General features: G+C 45.7%; 2 protein-coding genes across 3 annotated transcripts in view; both read left to right on the forward strand.

Moving 5' to 3' along the window:
- The window catches only part of LOC119184932 (disintegrin and metalloproteinase domain-containing protein 10), a 29660-nt gene extending 11927 nt beyond the window's left edge, over positions 1-17733 (forward strand). Inside the window, exons 7-13 of the mRNA XM_075884416.1 lie at positions 17-206; positions 948-1104; positions 3997-4359; positions 6008-6276; positions 7499-7701; positions 16064-16195; positions 17336-17733. Coding sequence (XP_075740531.1) covers positions 17-206; positions 948-1104; positions 3997-4359; positions 6008-6276; positions 7499-7701; positions 16064-16195; positions 17336-17347 — 1326 coding nt within the window. The 3' untranslated portion in view covers positions 17348-17733. The remainder of the gene's footprint in view (positions 1-16; positions 207-947; positions 1105-3996; positions 4360-6007; positions 6277-7498; positions 7702-16063; positions 16196-17335) is intronic.
- Positions 1-23271, forward strand: part of LOC142786809 (disintegrin and metalloproteinase domain-containing protein 10 homolog) — a 209325-nt gene that overhangs the window by 181303 nt on the left and 4751 nt on the right. The window lies entirely within an intron of this gene.

The raw sequence follows: 23271 nt of genomic DNA on the forward strand, positions 1-23271 counted from the left end.
TGTGCTTGCCCCGCAGCACGACGAACCAGATAGCAGTCCGTGCGTTCCGAAGGACAAGAACGCTGGTACCTACATCATGTACTGGCAGACCACGAAAGGCACCCTTCCCAACAACCACCTCTTCTCGCCGTGCAGCATCTCAAACATCAGCAACGTCATCACGCCCATGCTGCAGGGCACCAGCAAGCGGGAGAACTGCTTCGAAGGCAAGGCTCTCAAAGATCACCTCGCCCTAGACGATGTCATAGTTTCGACGGATCAAAAATGTCATCATTCTGCGCGGTTCTTTCAGTACAATAATTGCGCCTTACACCCGGCTTGAACAGACCCACTGTTCTACAACCCGTTCCAAATATCGAATTCGTCTTGAAACTCAGGGCAGTTTTAAGATATCGTCCATTGTGTTACCTATAAATACACTAGAGGGAACTGTGGCGCTACTGTCTACGGGAGCTGCAACGCATGGTGCTTCAGACAGCATGGGAATGATGGGCAGTACACGGAATTGTCTAATGTTCGTTCCTTTGACTCCGTTTGGCTTCTCGTGATCCGGAGCCGCTTCGTCATAAGGCGAAAATCGGCAAATGTTTAGCAGTTGCACTTCACCACCTTAACCTTTTAAGCTCACCAATTCAAATATGATCATGAAGTTCCCTATGGTCCATATCGCAGCAATAAACAAGGCCACAAGTGTGTTCGAAGTCGCAAACATGAAGACTACTCAAATTTGTGCACTGCACATTATTCACATTGTAGTTCAGCGATTGCAGTGCCAGAGTCTCTCGTAGTTGATTTTTAGGAAAGTCAATGGTATCGTCGACATGCAGGTCACAGCTGATAACCAATGGATAGCAGTGAAGTGAATGCTACTCTCGTAGCACAAAAGAATAATGCTAGAGAGACTCCTCGTAAACTTTCTCCCACATTCCATTTCAATTCTCGCACAGCTGACAGCGGACCGATCTGCGGCAACAACTTGGTCGAAGGGGAGGAGCAGTGTGATTGCGGCTACACCGAGTCCCAGTGCCAAGAAAAGTGCTGCTACGCTCGCAAAAACAGCGTCAAGGCTCGAGGGTGCACTCTCAAGCCAGGCGCTGCTTGCAGGTATGAACACGTCGGAGAACGATGTTGCTACCGTCAGTGCTTTTCCATTCGGTTGCCCATGTGGAGAGGAACATACCCGTATTTGTCTCACCGTAAGGCGCCATCGGTGCTAACATGTGCACATCGTTGCGCCAATCGGAAACGACAAGACGGTGAAGCTGGGCAACCAGAAACAACGTAAAGTTAAAACACAATTTAACAAATTGATGACCATGTGCGGATTGTTCGCAAAATACGGAAGCTCGTAAAATCAAGGAGTGATTCTTGGGTCCTTCGATAGGGTCCTTCGATTGCAATGCTGGGATACCCAAAGGCAACCACGTAATTTAACAATTGCAGCGTAGGAACTCTCAAAACAAGCATGTCATTGTTTTAGCCACCAACCCATTCCCATACGCATGTAAAAAGCTCGCGAAGGCCGCTTGAGTGATGCCCGGACTTCGCGCAGTGCATGTACGGATGCTGCAGGTCAGGTAGATGGTCATGTGAAGCTATGACAGGTCACCGATATGCAAAGACGCAGCGAACAAATGTAGCGATTGCGTAGCCAGGAAGAGTGAGATGAGTGAGAAAGTGGCAACGAGACGACGAGTGTTATTTGTCGCATAAACGATGAAATAAAGGAAGTGACAACCAATCCAATATAGGGTGATTCCACGTGAAGATCGAACAAAGCATGACTGGTCGACCTCTTGAATTTCTTTCAGATTTTTATATATTGATGCCTGATGAGTGGAAAGGAGAGATCCGCAATTAAGTTTTGCTAGTTTTGCTGTAATATCTTTTTAGAAACACAGTAAATCAACAACATAGACGCATTTGTTCTTAAGGTGAGTTATTTTCCGCCCAACTTTCTCAGCATGCTTACTTATAAAACTGCCAAAGCGTATGTTATATACACTATTCATAAAAATATATGATTGCGCTAACTTCCAGAGCATGCAAAGGGAACTTCTGATAGCGATTAAAAACATTTTTAATATTTTTTGAGCTCTCCCCACTTATTCTTTTGGACATCAGCTTTCACAATCTATAAAAACATGTTGCATAATGTCATTTCACTTGCAGTTCCGGGCCGTCAAAAAATGCCCTTGAGCAATGATAGGCAATTGTAGATAGGACTTGCTGCACGCGTAAGTATTACTATGTGACTATGTAAAGAAAAGGAAGAGAAAAGCGCCGCCCGTAATTGTCTATCTTTACGATGACACCTCAACAGGTCGCCTCGAGGATGGGTAGTGGGATTAAAGTGTATATGTAAGGGAAGAATGAAGGAAGAAGAAAAAAAGAAGTAATCGACTCTGCCCGATAGGTATGAAATGCCGGCCTATGCTTTAGTTTCTTAGATGTCAATCAGCTCTGAAATAGCTGTCGACAGCACCGAGGACGTGAATTTCTAAATGACTTGGTCACGGGAGCGGCTATGACTGCTGTATTAACGAAAAAGCAAGCGCGCACAATCCGGTGTGTTCCGGGGCAAAATGGACTCAGACGGATAGATAGCGATACAGCCGGGGGTAGCTTCCATGCATGGACATTGGAGCATAGTCATTTTATCCGCCCTTTGCTCGCATAGCTGCTAACGCTGCAGGCGTAGGAGGCATAGCTTGCGCTTGTTGTGCGTTCAAAGTAAACGCGAACAAAAGCACCTCTACAATACGTACTTGTATGCTTCAATAAAATTGTTCAAGGTGACGGAACTAACGTTGGCACAGTAGGATTCCGACGCAAGTGCTTGGCGCGTAAGCAGAGGCAATCGGCCAAGGTAATAGATTCGCTGTCTGTAAGTCGAGTTCCTCGACCGCATTTGGCGCCCGCACAAGAAACACTTTGGTACCCGCACAAGGCATCGACGTGGAAGTTGAACCTTGACTGCGTTCCCTTGGTGAAAAGCACCTGAAAGTTCTTGTCGAGAAGCTACGAGTGGCTCGCTTCCTGCACGCGGTTGACAGCCGCATTAGCCAGGAAAACAGCGCGATGCATCTTGGTGAAAACCACAGAGGAGGCGCTCCAGGAGTCAAATCAAAATGAAGCAAACGCCAAACTATGAACGACCGGTTTCGTCCACCCATATCAGATGGCGGCAGCAGATGACTTGTACTGGCCGTGCTCTCAGTCCGCTGCTCACACTTCATTTGGCACCGATAATGCTCGAGATAATTGCTCTGCTGCTGTGCGTTTCATGGCGGCATAGTATAGCTCCCAGCAATGTTATTGCGCAGACTGCCATTCGAAGCACAAGAAACTAATTTGTAAGAAACGAAATTTTCGGAAAGTTACCAACTTATATACCACAGCTTGATGGCGCAGTGCCTCCATGAACCCAACGCGTACAACACACTGATTTCTTATCATTTACCAACGTGTTCATCACTGCGAATTTGCAGCGACAAGACGTAACTCACTACAATATAATGCCAACTTGAAAATCCGTACAGGGTCACAAATTCCATACAATCTTCAGGCCCACATGTTGTTCTCAAAAGCTTCAAAAATGTCAGGCGACATTATTTTTTTATATTTTCCCTCTTCTACCAGTAAAAGGATGTCCTTGAAACGGCACATGAAGTGGGTTCGAGGTGTGTTTTCAATTGCCAGATACGAAACCTCGTCTCCTTTACTGCTTCTGTTGCGTACTTCATTCTAATGCCCATGCAATTTTAAATGTCATATTTGAAAAATAATAGGGCAGAATAAACTGGCTGCAGACACCGTATACCTAACTCAATTCGCGCCTAATTTCAAGAGAATATATATATATGTTTTGAGAGAGGGAGGGAGGTGTCGGAAACCGGTACACATACGCATGCGCGAACAAATCCGTCGCTGTGCTCACCGCGGTGTGATTTGTCGACGTCATTTTTTTTTCAATGCACGCTTTCTGCCCCACAGTCCATCGCAGGGACCATGCTGTGACAACCACTGCAACCTGCATACCTCCATCACGCCCTGTCATCCTGCAACGGAATGCCGAGGAAAGGCGCTGTGCTCGTATCCTTTATTATGTGTGCATTTCAATTCCGCCGGGATATTACCCTCCTTGTACCACTGGAACGCCAAAACCTGCTGTACACTTTTGAATGCATTATTTTATGCAACCGGTATAGCCACAATGCATTTACATGCATTTAGGTACCTTGACCTACTACTTCATTTAAATTTCTTTACGTGCATAGCCAATTGCATTGTTCGGTGTAAAAACACTCCGCTGAAATTGGGTGTTCTATTGGAGCATGGCTACGTGTTCATGACTATGTAGAACACGCAAAATAAAAAAAAAAGGACAGAGAAGCAGCGCGACCGAAATCTCAATACATCCATGTAAGACCTAATACAATTAAAAGTATTGCAGTAACGCCTTAAGTTTATCTATACACGTCTTACGGAGGTATCAGGTGCATTTGAATGAAATAGTTCAACAAACGGACAAAAACGCGCAAATTAACGAGTACAGCCAGCACAGAAAACGTCTAGCACGACACATTCTGGCCAACGGTTGCTTCATTTAATCTTTTGTTCTGCGCTAAACGTACGTCTTCGCAGTTCATGATTTACCCACGTAATCGTCTTACGGGCATAGACACTGCGTTGTCTACGCATTCCAATCGCAAAGTTGAAGCAGGAAACTTTATGAAAAGTCCGAGAACGTTAACTTGTGATTGAGCGGCAAGTGCAAGACGAATGCACAAGCTTTTCGCCACACCACCGTACCTCGGGAGACCATTGTTCAGTGACCGTTGTCGCTGCTGTGGCTCCCATTACTTTCGCTTTGCTGTTACTAGTGTCGGTGGCCGCGCTGTAAAGCCGGGCAACGTCGCGCATGGCAACAGCGACGTGAGACATTCCGTTTGGGCGAGTAAGTGAAAGTTCGCTATTCCGATGCGGACAACTAAAACGTGATTTTCTTTCAAAATAAGCACTTCCTTGGCACAAAAGTAACACTGCGAGGTTTCTGGGCCACCATTTCAACAATCAACGTCTACTTAACATTAACCCTTAGTGTCCCTTTGAAGTTACGTTCATCATGGGTACATAGCGCGGTATTAACGCGTCTTCGCAAGAGGAGAACACCGTGAATTCACTGTAGTTTGAGTGGCTATCACTCGTCTTGAACTCTTGCTGAAGCATGCCAGGCGGTTTCGTCTCCACGCGACGCGGGAGCACGTGCGTTGATCGCATGTCTGCTCCATTTCGTTCCCTTACCCCACCATGTGATTGCGGCGAGGGTAAGATGGAGAGACCACGACTTCTCACACAGCCACTTACGCAGACTTAAACACACTAGCGCGTGCAAACAACGCGTTGGTTCATCGCGCTTCTGCAGAAGTTCGTTCCCCGACGCAATCATTTGATTGCAGAGATCGTGTAAGGGGTGAGGCCCCAACGTCTTACTCAGCCCCTCACGTAGGCGGGAATACGCTAACGCGTGAGTACGTTCTGTCAATGCTTAGGCCAGCTGTTGTGCATGCGCAGAAAAGGCGCTTACGCACATCAGAACGCGCTAGAACGTTAGTTCTGGCGATGCTTAGGCTGACTGTTGTGCGTGCGCATAAAGGGCACTTACGCACACAAGAACGCGCTAGCACGTGAGTTTGTTCTGGAAATGCTTAGGCCGACTGTTGTGCGTGCGTGGAAAGGGCAGTTACGCGCACCAGAACGCGGTAGCGCGTGAGGAAGTTCTGGCAATGCTTATAGGCCAGCTGTTGTGCATGCGCAGAAAAGGCGCTTACGCACACCAGAACGCCCTAGCGCCTGAGCACGTTCTGGCAACACTTAGGCCGACTGTTGTGTGTGCGCAGAAAGGGCAGTTACGCACACCAGAACGCGCTAGTGCGTGAGCACGTTCTGGCAATGCTTAGGCCTGCAGTTGTGCGTGTGCAGTAAGGGTGGGTACGCACACCAGATTGAGCTTTGATAGCTACTACGCATTTGAAGAGCCCGCGGGTCATTACGGAGCTATGATCCTTCACAAGATGGTCAGTGGCCTCAATGCCTCCTGCCCCGTGGGGAAAGCGAAGCCTAACAACACCGTTTGCAACAGCGGAACGCGGGTGTGCATCGCAGGCGAATGTGTCGGCTCGATTTGCCTCAAATACGGCATGTGGCCGTGCTTCCTTATGGGAAATCAGTACACGGTCGACGAGAAGTGCCGCATCGCCTGCGAGTACGAAGGTACGGCAAAGAGATGACTCATTTATTACTTTCTATGATGAAAAATTGACAGATCTCACGTTCAGTGGGAATCGATAATATGCGAAGCACGGACAAGGAAGGTTGAAAATCAGGACAACGTTACCAGGCGGCTGTAAATTACGCCATACATGACTTTCATGTTATGATTATTATGTTTGGACGTGAAAATTACTTTCTTCATCTGTTCGCGAGCCGTAATAACAAATTTGGTATATATAGAGCTAGCAGAATGGCTGCGAGGACGCTAAGAGCGTGACATGTAGTCATGTTTTACGTGACACACATCTCACGATAATTATGTTTGGACATGCCATTTACCTTCGTCGTTTATTCACATCTACTCATACCGAATTTGATATATGTGGAGCTAGCGAAACGACCACGGGCGCACTATGAGCGTAGCAGGTAGTCATGTTTTACATGACACGCATGTCATAATTATCATGTTTGGACGTGTCATTTACCTTCGTCGTCCGTTCGCGTTCACAATGGCAAATTTGGTATACGTGAAGCAAATTAAACAGCTGTGAGCGCATCATGAGCGTGGCATGTAGTCATGTTCTTACATGACACGCAACTCGTGATTATGTTTGCACCAGTCATACGCCTTCGTCATCCATTCACGTCCCGTAATACCAAATTTGGTATATTTGAAGCTAGCAAAATGACTGCGAGCGCACCATGAGCGTGGCTTGTAGTCATGACTTACATGACATGCATGTCATGATTTCCACGTTAGGGTCTGTTCGCCATGCAGTCATGTCATATTATATCAGTCTTGCAATATGTCATGTGAACGAAACCGCCACAAGAGCAGAAAGACCATGCAATGTAAATCATGACATTTATGACATACATGTCATGATTTTCATGTTATAACTTGTCTCTTATGCTCGTCATACAGTCATGTTATGGCATACCAATTTTAATGTCCATACCGTCATAGAAACGGCCAGAAGAGCTAGAAGCCGTAGGCGGCTAGATAGATAGATAGATACGCTCAGTCACCGACGTTCGCTGAGAAATGCTTGGCATTTAAAAAGTAATCCAGATTAATTAGGCGAGGGTGAATGAACGATTCGGTTTTCGCGCCTTTAGTGAGACTCTACCCGACGTTTACTTTCATGCATTGTAACAGAACTGTGCATGCAGGTTTCGTTGTACACAATGTTGATGCAATGTCTCTCTGCGCTGTCTGTAGGAAAGTGTAACGACGCTTGCCACTATCCCGCCATGAAGTCACTCTGCGGGGCCAAGATGCCACCGGGCTCCGTTTGTGATGGACATGGCTACTGTGACATCTTCCAGAAGTGTCGCTACTCGGACGAGCTCGGATCGCTGACGAAACTTGAGGATGCGCTGTTTGCGCCTAAAACCTATAAGTCTGTCGAAGAATATATTAAGGTGAGCCGGCTTTTCCGCTTGTTAAGTGATGTATACTCAGTGTTCACAAGCCTCGGGCTCATCGATAACAGCACAAAATCTCGCGGATCATTACTGATGAAACTTCGGTATGCCGACGATGAGTGAACGTTTAAAATTTGCGATTGAGCGTGTTTGGCACATGAAGTATAGGTACACGAAGCACGAAGAATGAATACGTAGTTAAACTTTTAGGGCAGAAACCGTTGGTGTCTCTTCAAATGTGGGAACTCCCCGCTGGTGTCCCTTGGTGCCCGCGCAAACACTAGTGGTGCAAATAACGTGATCCCGTGATGAAGCCGTCACGTTACAGCACAATATGTTACAGATCGCCAAAATACGTCACCTCATTATCATCTAATCTCTTGAACAAAGGCACGTTGAAGAACCCCAGGTGGTTGAAGTTTCCGGAGCCCTCTTCTACAGCGTCTCCGTAACCAAACGATGGTTTTGAGACGTTAAACCCCACATATAAATCACTTGAACAGAGGTGTGCTGATCACGGAGGCAATGCCAAACCAGGTGAGATGCAAAAAGCTAAGAATGCCCTCATTCCTGGAGTCTTGAGTGCAGAACGTTTTCGAAGGGGGGCAAGGGGAATCAATACAATCCACTGATGAGAAGGGGAAGACGGCGCTTGCCGTCGAGTCACCATATGCGAATGCTTAAGGCACTCTGTGAGTGTTCTGGATATTGAGCCTAATTATCAGGCACTTAGTTTCATGCTTATATATAATAATATGCTCAGATTTCGGATGCATGCCATGATCAAGTACCACAACTTCTTGTCAGTGGTTATGTTCTAGTAAAAGCGCGAAAAATTCACGAAGAGACAAAAAAGGCACAGAAAAGAGGGCTGAACTCCCTTCCTGAAGTTGCCGCGCTGTTACTAGAACATAACCACGCTGAACCAACTCGCCCAAATTAAGCTCTTGTTGTTTCTTGTCAGTGGTGTGGTGGTTTGCCAACTTTATATCACACGTAGAATTTGACCTCCTCTTTTATAGCCTGAACACTATTGTAAGAAATTCAGACCAGTGGGAGGCACAAATCGCCAGCTCGGCCCTAGAGCACTTCTGAGTGAAGTTAAATGAACGGCTCAAGCCAGTGGGGCCCTGGACTCAAGGGTCCCAACCAATTTACTCCGGAGTGCCCTCTTTTATGCCCCTTCGCTCAAAACTAAGTTTTGTTCCTCTCAACGTGCACAATCATATAAAGCGCGGGAATGACTATTGTGCCTAAATAGGCCATATTTGCTAGTATTATGCTAAGACGAAGAAAAATGTACGAAGCGAAACCTTCCTTACGCGCTCCTAGAATTGACTGTTTGCTGATAGAGAATGGCTATGTGCCATGTGATTTACGGCTCGCCATGATAATGACAGAATGGTTCGAAATGGCCCCACGTTGAATCTCACAACATTGCTTTAATGTTACCTGGAAGGCAGGGTCGAATTCGCGCATAAAACGCTCGCTGTGGCGTCTGTCAGATGACCAGAACGGAACTAGACACGACGGTGTTGTGGCGCCAGCAAGCGCGAAATCCGGGTTCATGACGCCGTGGCAATAACGTCTGTAGACCCCAATAACATTTCGAACACATTTTATCGCATTGTAGCAGGTTGCACACAAAAGCAATTTCGCCGCCTCATCTTTTGCTACGTTGCGTTGGTAGTTTAAGGATCTCTGTGCGCCACGTCAATTGAAAGCTGTGTGTGCGTTCCTGAGCGATTCGCGTACCGGCTTCGTATGAGTGGTGTGATATAGGAGCGCCGTCGTTTGAATTGCGTTGAAGTCCGTACAGAAGCAGTGTTTGACGATCCAGAATATTATAGGTACTCTACCATAGGAGAGCAGAAAGCCGTCCCAGTCTGCTTGTTTAGAAAAAAAGTGGCAGGTTCCACGTACAGTGGGAATCGATGATATGTGAAGCACGAAGGAGGAAGGTTGATATGCCACTCTTAAATCTGCGGAACGTTACGAGGCGGACGTAAATTAAGCCGTTCATGACTTCCTTATTATGACTATCATGTTTGGACGTGTTTTTTGCCTTCGTCGTCTATTCCCGTCACGTGATACCAAATTTGCTATATGCAGAGCTAGCGAAACGACGCGAGTGTGCCATGAGCGTAGCATGTAGTCATGTTTCACATGACACGCATGTCTTGATTATCATGCTTGGACATGTAATTTACGTTCGTCGTTCATTCACCTCACGTAGTACCGAATTTGGTATTTGTGAGGCTAGCGACATGGCCGCAAGCGCTTCATCAGCGTGGTATGTTGTCATGTTCTGAAATGACACGCATCTCATGATTATCATGTTTGCACCAGTCATATACGTTCGCCATGCATTCACGTCGCGTAATACCTAATTCAGTATATGTGAAGCTAGCGAAGCGACCGCACGCGCACCATGAGCGTGGCGTGTAGTCATAACTCATGGATTTCATGACATGCATGTCCTGATTTACACGTTAGAATCTGTTACTTGTGTTCGCCATGCAGTCATGTCATAATATACAAGTGAACGAAACCACCGGAAGAGCAGCAAGACCATGAAATGCAAACCACGAGAATCATGATATAGATGTCATTTTCATGTTATGACTAGTCACACATGCTTGTCATGCGGTCGTTATATGGCATACCAAGTTTGGTATTGATACCGTTATCGAAACGGCCAGGAGAGCTATAAGTCGTAGGCGGATAGATAGATAGATACGCTCAAAGTCGCCGAAGATCGCTAAGAATGCTTCGCATTTAAAAGTGTTTCACGATTTAGAGTACATGGCACTCTACTATGGGAGAGCATAAAGCCATTGTGGTCCGACAAAACAGTAAACGACTTGAAGTACTGCGTACTCTACTACGGGAGGGCCTCAAGCCGTCCCACACTAAGGTAGAAGAGAGAACGAATTACTTACGTGGTGTAAGCCACGCATTGCGCATGGAATCATGAATCATACATTTTTAAATGAAATGTAGTGGCAGATGGTCAGCCACCAGGGCCTTGTTTTGTATGTTTTTGTGCCCCCTCTGCACTTGTAATGCTTTATACTGAATAAGTGCATGAATGAAGTTTGGCACTAAGCATCACCACTGTGAGAAGAAGAAATACCACAGGTGTATTTTTATCTACTGCTATTTGTTCTCACAGTGGTAACATTAAAAACAATAATTAAAATCAATATTGAATTTGTATAAGGATGCTGTGATAGTCTGGTGCAAGACAAGGGAAGACCATGAGCATGATATAAATTTACTGCAAATAAAAACAGACTATTTTTTTTATTAACGTGGTTTTCTGAAGCAAAATTTTCTAGTGAAACAACAGCTGCATATTTCACATTTTACAGAAGTAATAACACTGTAAGTAATCATCTTCTTGGGGTGTTCATGAGTATGTTGAGCCATTTCTGTTCTGCTCTATGGCAACAGACTGTCACAGACAGACAAAATGTGTCATCAGACTAACTCAAGAAGGGCTTGCAATTTGCTGATGATGCTTCAGTATTACAGGAGCAATATGAAAGAGACTCATGTTATCCGCAGAAAACAATTAGTGATCTACCAACTACATTTACATTACTACCACAGGTGACAGAAAGAAACGGCTCGATGGGCTAGTACAGCATGGCTAATATTTGATTTTAGGATGATACAACAAAAACATTAGCATGCCAATGCCCCACATCAACTCCACATGTCACATCATGTTCACCCTGTAGTCAGTGAAAAGAGGCTATGCATACACATCTTATGCTTAGTAGGGCAAGGCATACAACGTTGATGCAGCCCAGTGGCAAAGCCAGGGGTTGGCACACCGGGCTCACACCCTCCTCCCTTTTTTGAATATTTTACCCCGTAGTATACAGAGTGCAAAATGACGCTCGATCACATCCACGAACCGGGCCCCATTTAGGATCATGGTGGTGCCCCTTCTCCAATTCCATGCCCACAAAAAATATAAAAAAATCTGCCTACACCCTGGTGGCAGCCCACACACTTTCTGGTGTTCACTTCAGTGTTGTCAATCGTTGCAATGACCATGTGTAAGCATAATGTGAAGGCACACATTACATGCACATTTAGAATAGAAGGATGCATGTGTACAAAAAAATAAAGTGCTGAAGCTCAAGCACTTATACACCACTCAGAATTCAGGGTAATGTGGCAGATTTTGCAAAATAGTCTATACTAGTTAACTTGTCAGCCAAAAAATAAGACATCACAAATTGTATCACATGTTGTCCCGAGGACAGCTAGTTAAAGCCAAGGCCATGCCTTGTACCAATAGAATTGTCTTGCACAGCGTATTACACTACGTTGTGGCTGTTCTTGTTTATGCTGCCAGAGTTAAAGCGAACAGAAGTGTCCTCTCTGCCCATTAAGGAGGGAACAGATTTTGTCTCCTGTAAAACCTTACACATTACAGCACATTTACATTTTCAGCAAGGTTTCTTTGCAAGAACCTTAAAATTCATGAATTGCAGAAGTGACAAATGATTTGAATATACTCATACAATTACGCCCCAAAATGACTGCTAGCTGCAAATGTGTCTCAGAAGCAGACGTTGTGCACAGCTTAACTGATCATAGAGGGAATGCCTTAGATGCTGCCCGTGTTTTACTGCATTTGGCACTCTGCGCCAGCTACCAGAATATGAAAATGGATGGAATTCAGGCTCGCCAGAAGAGACTGAGATATTGAGTGATGAAAAAGAAGGTTTACCTTAGAGTAAGCAGAAATATGCGTCAGTGAACGAGATTCATGGTTTCATTGACGTCCAAAAAGAAAAAAATGCATTTTATTCAAACATGCCTTTCACTGGACTACTGTGAACATAGCCAAACAGAATATTTCCTGCTAACAATTACTCAAGTGGGAGAAAAGGAAGCTAAAGCGCCGAAAATTTGTCACACATCATCCACAGAGCATTCAAGTGGGTGGAGAAAGCTAATATTTTGAAATAAAAAGCTCGTTATGACATCATATTAGTCCGTGTAGCATTGAGGCTGTGTCGGAGTATGTAATGAAACATATCCATATTGCCGATGGGAAAAGATGATGAGGTGAGCAACAGGAATGTAGAAGTGAATGGGTTGTAGCAAATAAATTCTGAAACCTTCAGATGAGTATAATAACAGCGATGTTTGTGGTGTCATTTTTGACGTACACCAACAAAAAATGTACACATGTGTTTTCGACAGCAACAAGGTGTCTTGCATAAAATGTAAACACACATTACGCTTCATATTTGGATTCTTTTAAAAACAAGCTATAGTGCCTCTCATATGATGCATGACTACTTGATATGCACATACATTTAATTCCAGCTTTAATGAATATAGCACACATGCTAAACATTTTCTTCTAGACTGAAACTTCAATTACTTCAATACTTGCCGAGCTCATTCTGACATGTTATATAGCGAACACGAACTTGTATAGAGCAAAGTAAAGAGAGCGTCAGCAAGCCGCGCAACACGATATACACCAGCACCCAATCATAAACATTACTGACCAGTCAATTCCTTCGGCTATTTGTAGATAGCATCGCGGTATCGCAGCGTGCATTGCCGTTGCCACTGTAGGCCTTTTCTTCATCGTAATACAAAACGTTTGCACGTGTTGGCGCTCGAATTCGTGCTAGCTGTAAAAGATCGCCGTTGCGCCAAATGCAACTCGAGCGATACGACTTATGTGCTGTAACGACGACAACAACAACAAAAAGGGAGTGCCTAATTAGCCTCGAACGCAGATGACTACGGCGACGAAACACTTGCGGCCGAAAAACGCGTCGTGAAAATACAACAGCTTCAATTTCATGATAAACGTGGCGGCTTGAACCAACGCATTCAAGAACTTGTCAGCGTCGTGTGCTGTTGGTGATGGTTGCCGACCTCGAAAACTGAAGCTCCGCCAATTGGTTGACAGCCTCAACAGTCGTCGCGTCGTCCAACCAGAGTGCGCATCAGAGCCGCTCACGCAAAGCCCATGCAGTAGCGCTTGTGTTTAATTTTGGCGCTGGGCCACCATTTTGCTCTCCGTTTGCGGGCGGCAGGGGTCCCGCCACGTGCGGAGCGGGTGTGCGGCTAGCACGTGTAAGGGCCCTCACAAAGCCACTGCGGTGGGGCACACATGAAAAAAAAAAAAATCAGCTGGTCAGAATTTACGAAGCCCTCCACTACGGCGTGTCTCATAATTGTATCGTGGTTTTGGGAAGTAAAACTCCCAGTAATATTATTCGTAATGCAACCAATCCCAAAGCGCGTTTTTGTGGTGATTTACTGTTATTAAAAACGAGAATTCGACGAAGTTTCCGGCGGCGCTCGAGCGGGCAATATGGGAGTTTCGATGAGTGAGAAAACGTCAATAATTCCGCGAGTCAGAAGAACCAGAAAAGAAAAAGGTGGTGGCGGTATGCCGATCTAGACTCACCGGCCACGTGCCATATGAAGCGTCGTATTCGTCGAACACGAGCTGGCATGGCTGAATTCATAGGCGACGAGGCTGTCATGCACGCAATTGTGAATACACTTACGCAAAACATGATGAATGAATACTAGTTAAGCTCAATACAAAATGACTGCCTCAGACGCACCCAGCCTATAGCTATAGCTCTCTTTAAAGTCGGGCGCTCTTGCAGTAACCGGTGAAAATTCATCTGGGGCACTCGTTTTTGACGACATCGTGGCCAGTGACGTAACGAATCGGGCATGCGCCGTAAGCAGACAGCCTATGCCGCTTTGATAACGAACCTCGGCAAACGATAAAGCGCGTGCTAATCCATGAGCCAACGAGTTCTTGTCAATCTTTTCAGTTGGCGTTGGATGGTTCTTCGTCACTCGCTGTCAACTATACGTATTCCTTTCATGAGCGACGTTTGCGAATTTATAGCGTTTGGTTTCTTGTTCTGGCGCTGCGGAACAAGGCACACTTCCATCGGCGTGTTCATACAGCATGCAGACTGCTCATAGTTTATCATTTCTCAATTATTCGCGACAAAGTGTTATCCCGTAAAGCTCGTACAGATCGAACCTTGGCGGACCAATCACCGGCGTTCTTCTACATCACAGGAGATTACGCACAGTTGATTGAATTGTGGCGTTTAATGTCCCAAAACCACCATATATAATTATGAGAGACGCCGTAGTGGAGGGCTTCAGAAATTTCGACCACCTGTGGTTGTTTAATGTGCACCGATATCTGAGTATATTGGCCTACAACAGTTCCGCCTTCTTCGGAAATGACCCGCCTCAGCCGGGCTTTGATTCCACGACCTGCGGGTCAGCAGCCGAGTACCTTAGCCACTAGACCACCGCGGCGGGGCAGATGACGTGCAGTTGCATAATAAAATAGAAATTGATGTCTAAACGTTGTTTTTCTACAAATGGATTCTGCCGACTTGCTACTTCTGCTAGGCTATGGGTCTATCGCGAGGGTGAGATACTTGCGAAACCTCTATGTTCATCAAAGGCTGGAACTCTTGGTTCATTCTTAAAACAATGTTTCGTGGCATACTTTTTGAATATTCATCTCATCAAATCTAATAGTTTTGGTGGCTTATGACCGCAAGTAATGTCAATGAAAGCAACCCGCAACGGTCTGTGTTGGCTCTGGACAACAAAGCTGATCTGTGTAGGTTGCAACTTCCGGTATTTCACCTGCAGCGGCTGGCTGTTTTGTGCTTACAGGTGTGCAGGTTACTCACAGATGCGTGGCGCTTAACCGAGGGTGACTTGAGTCTATGTTAATACTACTCACGCGCAGTCTAAAAAAATCATTTGACTCTTTCTTTTGTGAAATATGACTACCTTTTACATATGACTCCCTCTAAGGAGACACGCGAAATCTTTTAGGAGGTCTGTATATTCTCGCCAGAGAGTCGTGAGGCACAAAACGTTAATAATAATATCACTGGTTCGATGACCCACAACCATGATACGATTATGAGAGACGCCGTAGTGGTTGCCTTCTGGCTTTGGAAATTTCGACTATCTGGTGTTTTTAACGCACGCTAGAACTGCGTAAGTGGAGCCTGTCGCACGTCCCGCGTGTTCGGGCAGAGGCTGCCCGACTGGTTTTGCTCAGAGGCAACTTTATAGCTGCTGTGCCAGCTGTGACACCTTGTTAGGGTAATGTCGAGCTTCAGGATGGGCGGAGTCTGCGCTTTGCGACGTCACAACAAGTGCCTCAGTATGTCGACGGCACCTACCGCTGTTTACAAACATGGGATAGGTCTGTACGCTCTCGCCTCATTGAATACCAAGGTGCATGTAGAGTGTACGTTGCAGGACTGTGATACGATACCAGCACCCGCTTTGTTTCGGTTCGCAGTCGCACCCGTTCATGTCTGTAGTGTACCTGCTCCTGTTCGTGGCCCTCATGGCGCTGTTCTTCCACTGCTTCGCCGTGCACACGCCGAGCAGCCACCCGCTCAGACCACAGGCCAACCGCCTGAAAGCCTTCGTAAGCCTACATTTTATATACTGTCATCACAGGATAACCACTCCACACTACATGTGCTCTCTAAATGCTCGAACACCATTACAGGTGCATAGGTGACGCTTATTTGTTTCGTTTATTACTGTTACGCCCCTTTGGTTTTAAAGCTTGGTTCAAGTTACGTGAAGCGCCGGGTACACGTTACCCTCGGGCGAGTCGAAATATGGAGGAACTCGACTATATGTACAGGGAGCTAAAATAGTAGACATGTTTGTACACCCCCCCCCCCCCACGCGCACACACACACACACACACATCCCCGCTGATAGGGTCGTGAAGAAAGAAAGCTTCGCAGTAGGTTCATAATAATAATAATAATAATAATAATAATAATAATAATAATAATAATAATAATAATAATAATAATAATAATAATAATAATAATAATAATAATAATAATAAAACCAAGTGGCAAAGTTCTTGTCACAGAGACCTGTTTTTTGTATGATACTTTACTGGACTAAAGTCGGGAAGTACGCAGCTTTTGTATGCAGCGGGGAGGGTTCTCGGCTGCCATTGTTGCCAATAACCTGCGTCACTATAACCTTGCACTATGAACAATGTCGGTACAGACTCGAATGAGTAGAAAGGAGCAAACATAGCACCCCCCTCATGAGGGGGGAAGGGACATCCGATCCTTTTTTCACTGCCCTGCCTGTGATCATACCTGTGTATATATATAGACGTGTAATCACTCAAACAAGCCGAAACTTTTCAGTGTGTTTTAGTGCGGCTATCCTTTTGCGTCATCATGCCCAACTGCTCATTTAGAACCTGAAGAACGCTCGGGGACGCTGTCTTCAAACTTTATGGAGATTAGGCCAAAACTATGTTATATGACAAGTTTTGTCCCAATGTAATCTATAAAGATCAGGTGAGGTATTCGAACGTTCAGGAAAAACACTTATGTTGAAAGCAATAGAAACATCCGCAGTGACGCGTCTGCACATAATAAATCGTTTTTTTTCTTCCACACAACGCACGCACTTGTTCATAAAAACTAAAAAAAAGCACCTGCTGACAGCAATGCGCGAGAAACGTGTGCAACACTAAGTGCGCCACCTCAACATCGCGTTATCTCGCATGTTTGCGTGCATCTTGCAGAGTCCGCGATGAATGTGACACTCGGACGGGCCAGGTCGGTGCTGAGAACCACGGAATCGTACCCCCCGGAGCAGTGATGCCGGCCGACAATCACTGGCGACAGAATATTAGCAAACATTACTACCACGCGCTGTGTTTTCTGAAGGTCTACGTGTGGGTTTCGGATTGCGAATGTTGTAATAAACATACGTAAGATTGAAGAGTTATTGGTTGAACTGTTCACAACACGATCTGGAAGCTTGCATGTGAGCATACGTAAACATTGCACTGTTGGGTATCACTTAAAAGTCACCACTCATTGCTTCGCCTTTGCGGGAAAGCTGTGACTTTTTTTTTCTTTCTTGCATTTTCGTATATACAGATACGTATACATATACAGCGAATGACGGTGATGCCGGCGGCCGAATCAAGCTGAGAGTATCCTTATAATTGCTATCTTAAGAAAACAGCAAAACAACGCGACTTCATGCCATAACAAAAACTAGAATAAAAATACCGTAATTATACTAATGGAGGTGTAGCAGCCCCTTTGCAATTGCACTTGCAGTACACACTGTACGATAGTTTGAAACCAGTTGCGTAGCCGGAAGTAACGCTCGCCAAGTTCGCTCGCTAAGTTCGCTAAGAAAATATTCGCATTCAAAAGCTATGTGGCTGCTTAGCATATATGCATGTACGTGGATTAATACTTAAAAAGGGGGGTCATGTATTCAGATAGACGTCTCCCCACAAATATATCTTTTTACTCTATCTTCATGACGTCTCACCCAATAAAAGAAAAATAAAGCACACTCATCATCCATCCGCATGCTTCGCAGAACATTGATTCCGAAGGTGTATATCTGCCAAATATTGCCTAAATAGTAAAGTTCATTTTTCATCCGCTTTAATAATGAAAAAGTCCACTTGCATCTGTAAAATGCTAATATAGTACTACAGTGAAACGTAATGTGCACTCCATTTTACCTAACTTCATTGTTCGTTGGTCTTATGTTATGCCCAACACACACCAAAGAAAAGGGGGGGGGGGGGGCTCGTCGCCTTTCTTCAGATAATTACTGATAACTGGTACATAAAATCACTCTACCAATTATGTATAGCATCTAGTAATGTTCGATTATAAAAAATAATTGAAAAAACGCCATGCCTGCGCGGAAGGTGGCGAACAGCCACAGCGAAAGCTAGAAAAGTGGCCTTTCAGAGCCTTTTCTAAACACTCATTGGGTAACTGCTGCAAGCAGACTTGCTTGATGCCCACTATGACATTATTAATAGAAATTTTATTGTAGTAGGCCGGCAGTTGCTATGCTAATTTTCGTCATTCTTCTGAGAAGCGTGGTATCTGCTAAACGATTGCGAGGAATTTTGTGCCAATTGTTCCTGCAGTGGGTATGCGCCACATTCAATTATTAGCTACACAAAAACAAGCTTTTGTAATGAGTTGGAGCATTGGACGAGCCACTTGTTACGCTATTCGAATTGTGCAATGACTGCTTGTTCTCTCGCCATTTTAAAACGCTTTATAAGTCGTATTGACGAGATTGCTTTGCCGACATCAAGCCCGCATAAGGCAAGTTTGCCAACAAGTCCCAAGCAGCGGCGTGCCTCAGTGATAGAATACTGCGCTGGTACACAGTGGACCCGGATTCGAGCCCCACTGGGTCATTGGTATTAGGTTACGGACACCGGTGGCGGCGCCTGCCTGAGGCAGCGGACAACTACGGCGCTGCGCGTGACCCGAGTTCGGATCTCATAGCAGCTTTCGCTGTAAAGAGTTTCACTCGCTACTCAGGCGAACCTTTGCATTTCATTTATGCCATGCTCAGAGGAAAACAAGTGCACTTCTGTACTTCTAGGCTTTTTCCACGGCCTCGTTTGTTTTCTCATTTGAGGTTTGAATTGCAATAGCTTCACAATTTTCCTTTCAAGGTCACAATAGTAACTAAACAGCAAAGATAATTAATCTAGTTTGATTAGTACTGAGTATGGGACAAGGGGTCCTCAAGTTAATATTACTAGCCACAGCTTCTTAATTAGGAGTTAGTCAATTTGACGGTACATACTCAGTAATCGTCATTCTTAGGTCCTACAGCCAAACGGATTCAGAAAAAAAGCAGGCTACGAAATGTGCTCGCAGCACATTGATAAGCACATACTGCTGTCTCCAATGTGTTTAAGAAATCCATCGTATCTTGAGGTCATGTATACACATAGACGTCTGCTCACAAATATATATTTTTTACTCTGTCTGCAAGCCCTACCGCAACGAGAGTCAAGAAGCACGTGCAACCACAGCAGTTCCCCAACAACGCTGCTACAGAGGTGGTACGTTCGCTCGTTGAATATCAACGTACGGCGTACTCGTGCTTTTCCGGCGATTACTATAAACATGTTGGTTAGGAAATACACATACTATATATAGACCGCTTTAAGTTTTACACGAAACAGCGCAATTACATGCTGCATGCTTCTTGCTTTGCGTCTTCTGCCGCAAGGGAGATCACATGTATGCAGACATTTAGGCTGGTATTAAAATACATTTAAGCGCCTCCAGGCGCAAATTAATGTCCGAGATTAAAAACGTTCAGGTGTATTAAGTTCGGAAAATAGAATTGCTAGTTGGTCGTTCAAGCCTATCGGGTAGAACAACAATATGAAGAAAAAAATATTGAATGCAAATAAAACAAAGCAAGCGTAAGAGATGACGATTGGTCACCAAGGTGACGGCATGGTTGCTTGACATGGGTGACGTGACATTGGTGACGAGTCTGGGCAGTCGAATGCTTCCATAAACGCGGCATTCCCGGAGAGAGGCCAAATGCACTTGTGGCGAGCACTTAGCACCGCAGCACTCGGCGAATGGCAAGCCGCCAGGGAAAAGCGAAGGAAGAACTGCCTCTGAATCATTTTCCACGTTAAATCGCCGAGCCGCGCAATCCCGAAGTTTCTCTTTAGGGCACCGTACGCAACCTTGACGCTCGCCAGCCAAGAAAAGACTTCCATCTTAAAGTCAGTCGTGTTGGGCTCGTGTGGGTGTACGCTGGGATCCGCGTAGCACGCTAATCGCTCGAGGAGTTGCCCGGCCGCCTCTGACGACCAAAGCAGGTCAGCCGTGGCCAGCTGCGATCCCGGTGCGACGGCTAGAACCAGCTCTCTCACCAGCGCAGCCCCTAGCACGCCGTAGTTGAGCAGGTGATCCATATCATCGGCGTAGAAGACATGAGGCATTTCGAGGGCAGTAGAGAGGAACACGGAGTTCGTTTCCTCCCTGTACAGCTGAGTCATTTCCATCTTCAGAAGTGCGGCGATGTCCCAGACGACGCCAGGCGGCCACGTCAGTGAGGCGGTGCGCGTTTGTTGTTTAACGTCTACGTAGGAGCGCACGAAGCTATGATTGGACGGCATCAACAAAGCGGTGCCCAGGACTAGATTGCGTTGCAGTTGGAGCAGCTCGCTATTAGAGACAAACGAAATATTTCTAACGACTTCCTGCAATGTTAAAAAGGCTTTGCCGCTCAGGTACTCGTGCACGTAGGTGCTGTTGGCGGCCAGCTCCAACGTGACGCTGTCTAAGAGGTTGGTGATAGGGTCGTGGTTCGTCTTGTTCAACATCAGCTGCCTGCTCAGTGATGACCAGACGTTGGACACGGCCTTGTTCACGACTAAGGAGCAGGTGCGCAACGCCTGCCACTTGTCGCTCAGCTTGTATCTCGCCACGTAGTCGAAAAACAGCAGGTCCACCAGCATTTGGACCACGAGGTACCAGGAGATGTCCAAGCCAGAAGACTGAATGAGAAGATGAAGGAATGCCATTAAGTTTTCGTAGTCGCGGACGAGCAGATACCCTTTGCTCAAGCTGCACATCTTAATCAGACGTTCCATGGGATTCGCGACTAATGCCTCCAGGGTGGGGGACTCTTCCCGAAGTCGGTTAGCGGGTATTTTCTTGTGCAAGGATCTCGCACGACGAAAATGAGCTGCGACGGCACGATCCAGGGACAATACCGTAGTCGTGAGCGTCTGTACATCCGTCACAATGGTCATGGAGGCGAGTAGATGGCTGACGCACTGCTTGACGTCAGCGCTCGCTGGTAAGTACGTCTTCACTGTGCTTCCCGGGAATGCGTACATCACCGCGTCGTTGTCCAGGCGCTGAGGACGCAGCGTGATCAAGCTGTTCAGGCCGTACGTGAACGAGATTTCCGTGCCCTCCCTTAAGGCATCCTGCGTCGTCTTGCTGTCAATTATTCGGGTTAAGAGGATAGTCTGCGTTATGTAATCCATATCTTCCTTCTGAATAACTTTCTTTCCTTTTATGGCAGTGAGACACTGAGTGAATAAGACGCCACCGATCCGCAAGCCGTCACTGAGCCCTTCGCCAATGACATTGACGTCCGAGGTCTCAAATATGGCGTGCATCTTAATGAGGTAAAGGTCGAAGGACTCCTGGAGGAAGCCCACGTGCTCGGTGTTACCGGTCCACCGACTGCACACGTGGGCGTACATGTCGTCACAAGGTTTTACGGTGTAGTTCAGAAGGCTTTCCAGAGCTTCGTACGGGTCCGTGCACATCAGGCGCTTGCAGTGACGAAGCGTCTCCAAGGACTTTTCTCTTGTTAACAGCATGACGGCGACGGTTATACCTACAAGCAGGAACGTGATGCCCAAGCACAGTATTGGCTTCCACGTCGACTCTTCAACGGTATCTTGCGCACTGCTGAAAAGGCCTGCACAGAGGTGTAATCGACGTTACTATCGATTTTCCACCTGGTCAGTATGTAATAAAACATGTCATCATTCGAGAATTATGGAAACAAACAGTCATTCAAGCTAAAATACAATAGTGCCTTGTATAATAATTGGATTTTTCAGCAGCTCCACAGTAATTTTTCAAATCATGCGCACGTTTTTAGCTATGTCCGCTTATGTAGCAACGTACAGTTCTGCCTTGATGGGCAACTGACTTCATACTGCCGCGCAGTCAACAATGCCATTCAGGAAAACTGCAACAATCTACACCAAAATCAACCAATAAAGTAGAGCACTTCTGCTGGTTCCCGTTAGCTACAAACTGCATTGCGTTTTCATGGGAATGCTCATAGTCCGAAATACCTGATGTAAATTTTGACACCTAATTAGACACGTCTTAATACCAAGGCACGCTCCTGTGGGCGACAGATTGTACCAATAATTCTATGATATATCACCACCTTTTGAAGTCCATGCAGTGTAATGCCTTCCAGAGTGCAATGCGTTCAGGTAATTTGTTCTTTGCACGTAGCGAATGGTACAAAAGCTCATAGTAGAACAGCTTAAGGGCACGCATTGAGCATTTTAAGGGACTCGCGCAACTGTAACGTAATGAGAGCTAGCCCCAACGTGAATTTGGTTGTATTTTTGAAGCCACAAAAGGAGCCATAGCGATATACTGCGTCAGCCCTACGTAAATGCAAGTTAGTTGGTTCATACTATTGAATACTGCAATACTGGTTAGCGCTTATACGACATTACACAAAGACAGTCTATAGGGTATCACTGTTTTTTTTTCTTGCGCTGAAAACGAATTATCCTGTATTTGAGATGACACTTATCTTCATCTGTTGTAAAAGAAGTTAAAGGTCCACTCTACACCTCCACACCTTCCCGAAGAAGGAATAGAGATGATTCCGTAGGGTCGAAAAATAACTTTTCCCTTTCCCCACACTTTTTTTTGTTGAAGCTCCTTTTAAGTCAATTATCCCAATCATGCAGGTAAGCACCTCTGTCAAAATGTTCAGCTTTAAGGTGAACACTTCTCCTTACGGCACCTGGCGGAGCAGATCTCAATTACACGTTCCTTTCTACGTGGCCTCTGACAATCGCAGCGTCAGAACGACGAAACGCATCTTTACATTAGCTAGGCACTAAGGCGCAAGAGCACTTATATATGCACAAGA

This window comes from Rhipicephalus microplus, unplaced genomic scaffold (assembly GCF_043290135.1).
Source record: "Rhipicephalus microplus isolate Deutch F79 unplaced genomic scaffold, USDA_Rmic scaffold_32, whole genome shotgun sequence".
In the NCBI taxonomy this organism is placed as follows: domain Eukaryota; kingdom Metazoa; phylum Arthropoda; class Arachnida; order Ixodida; family Ixodidae; genus Rhipicephalus; species Rhipicephalus microplus.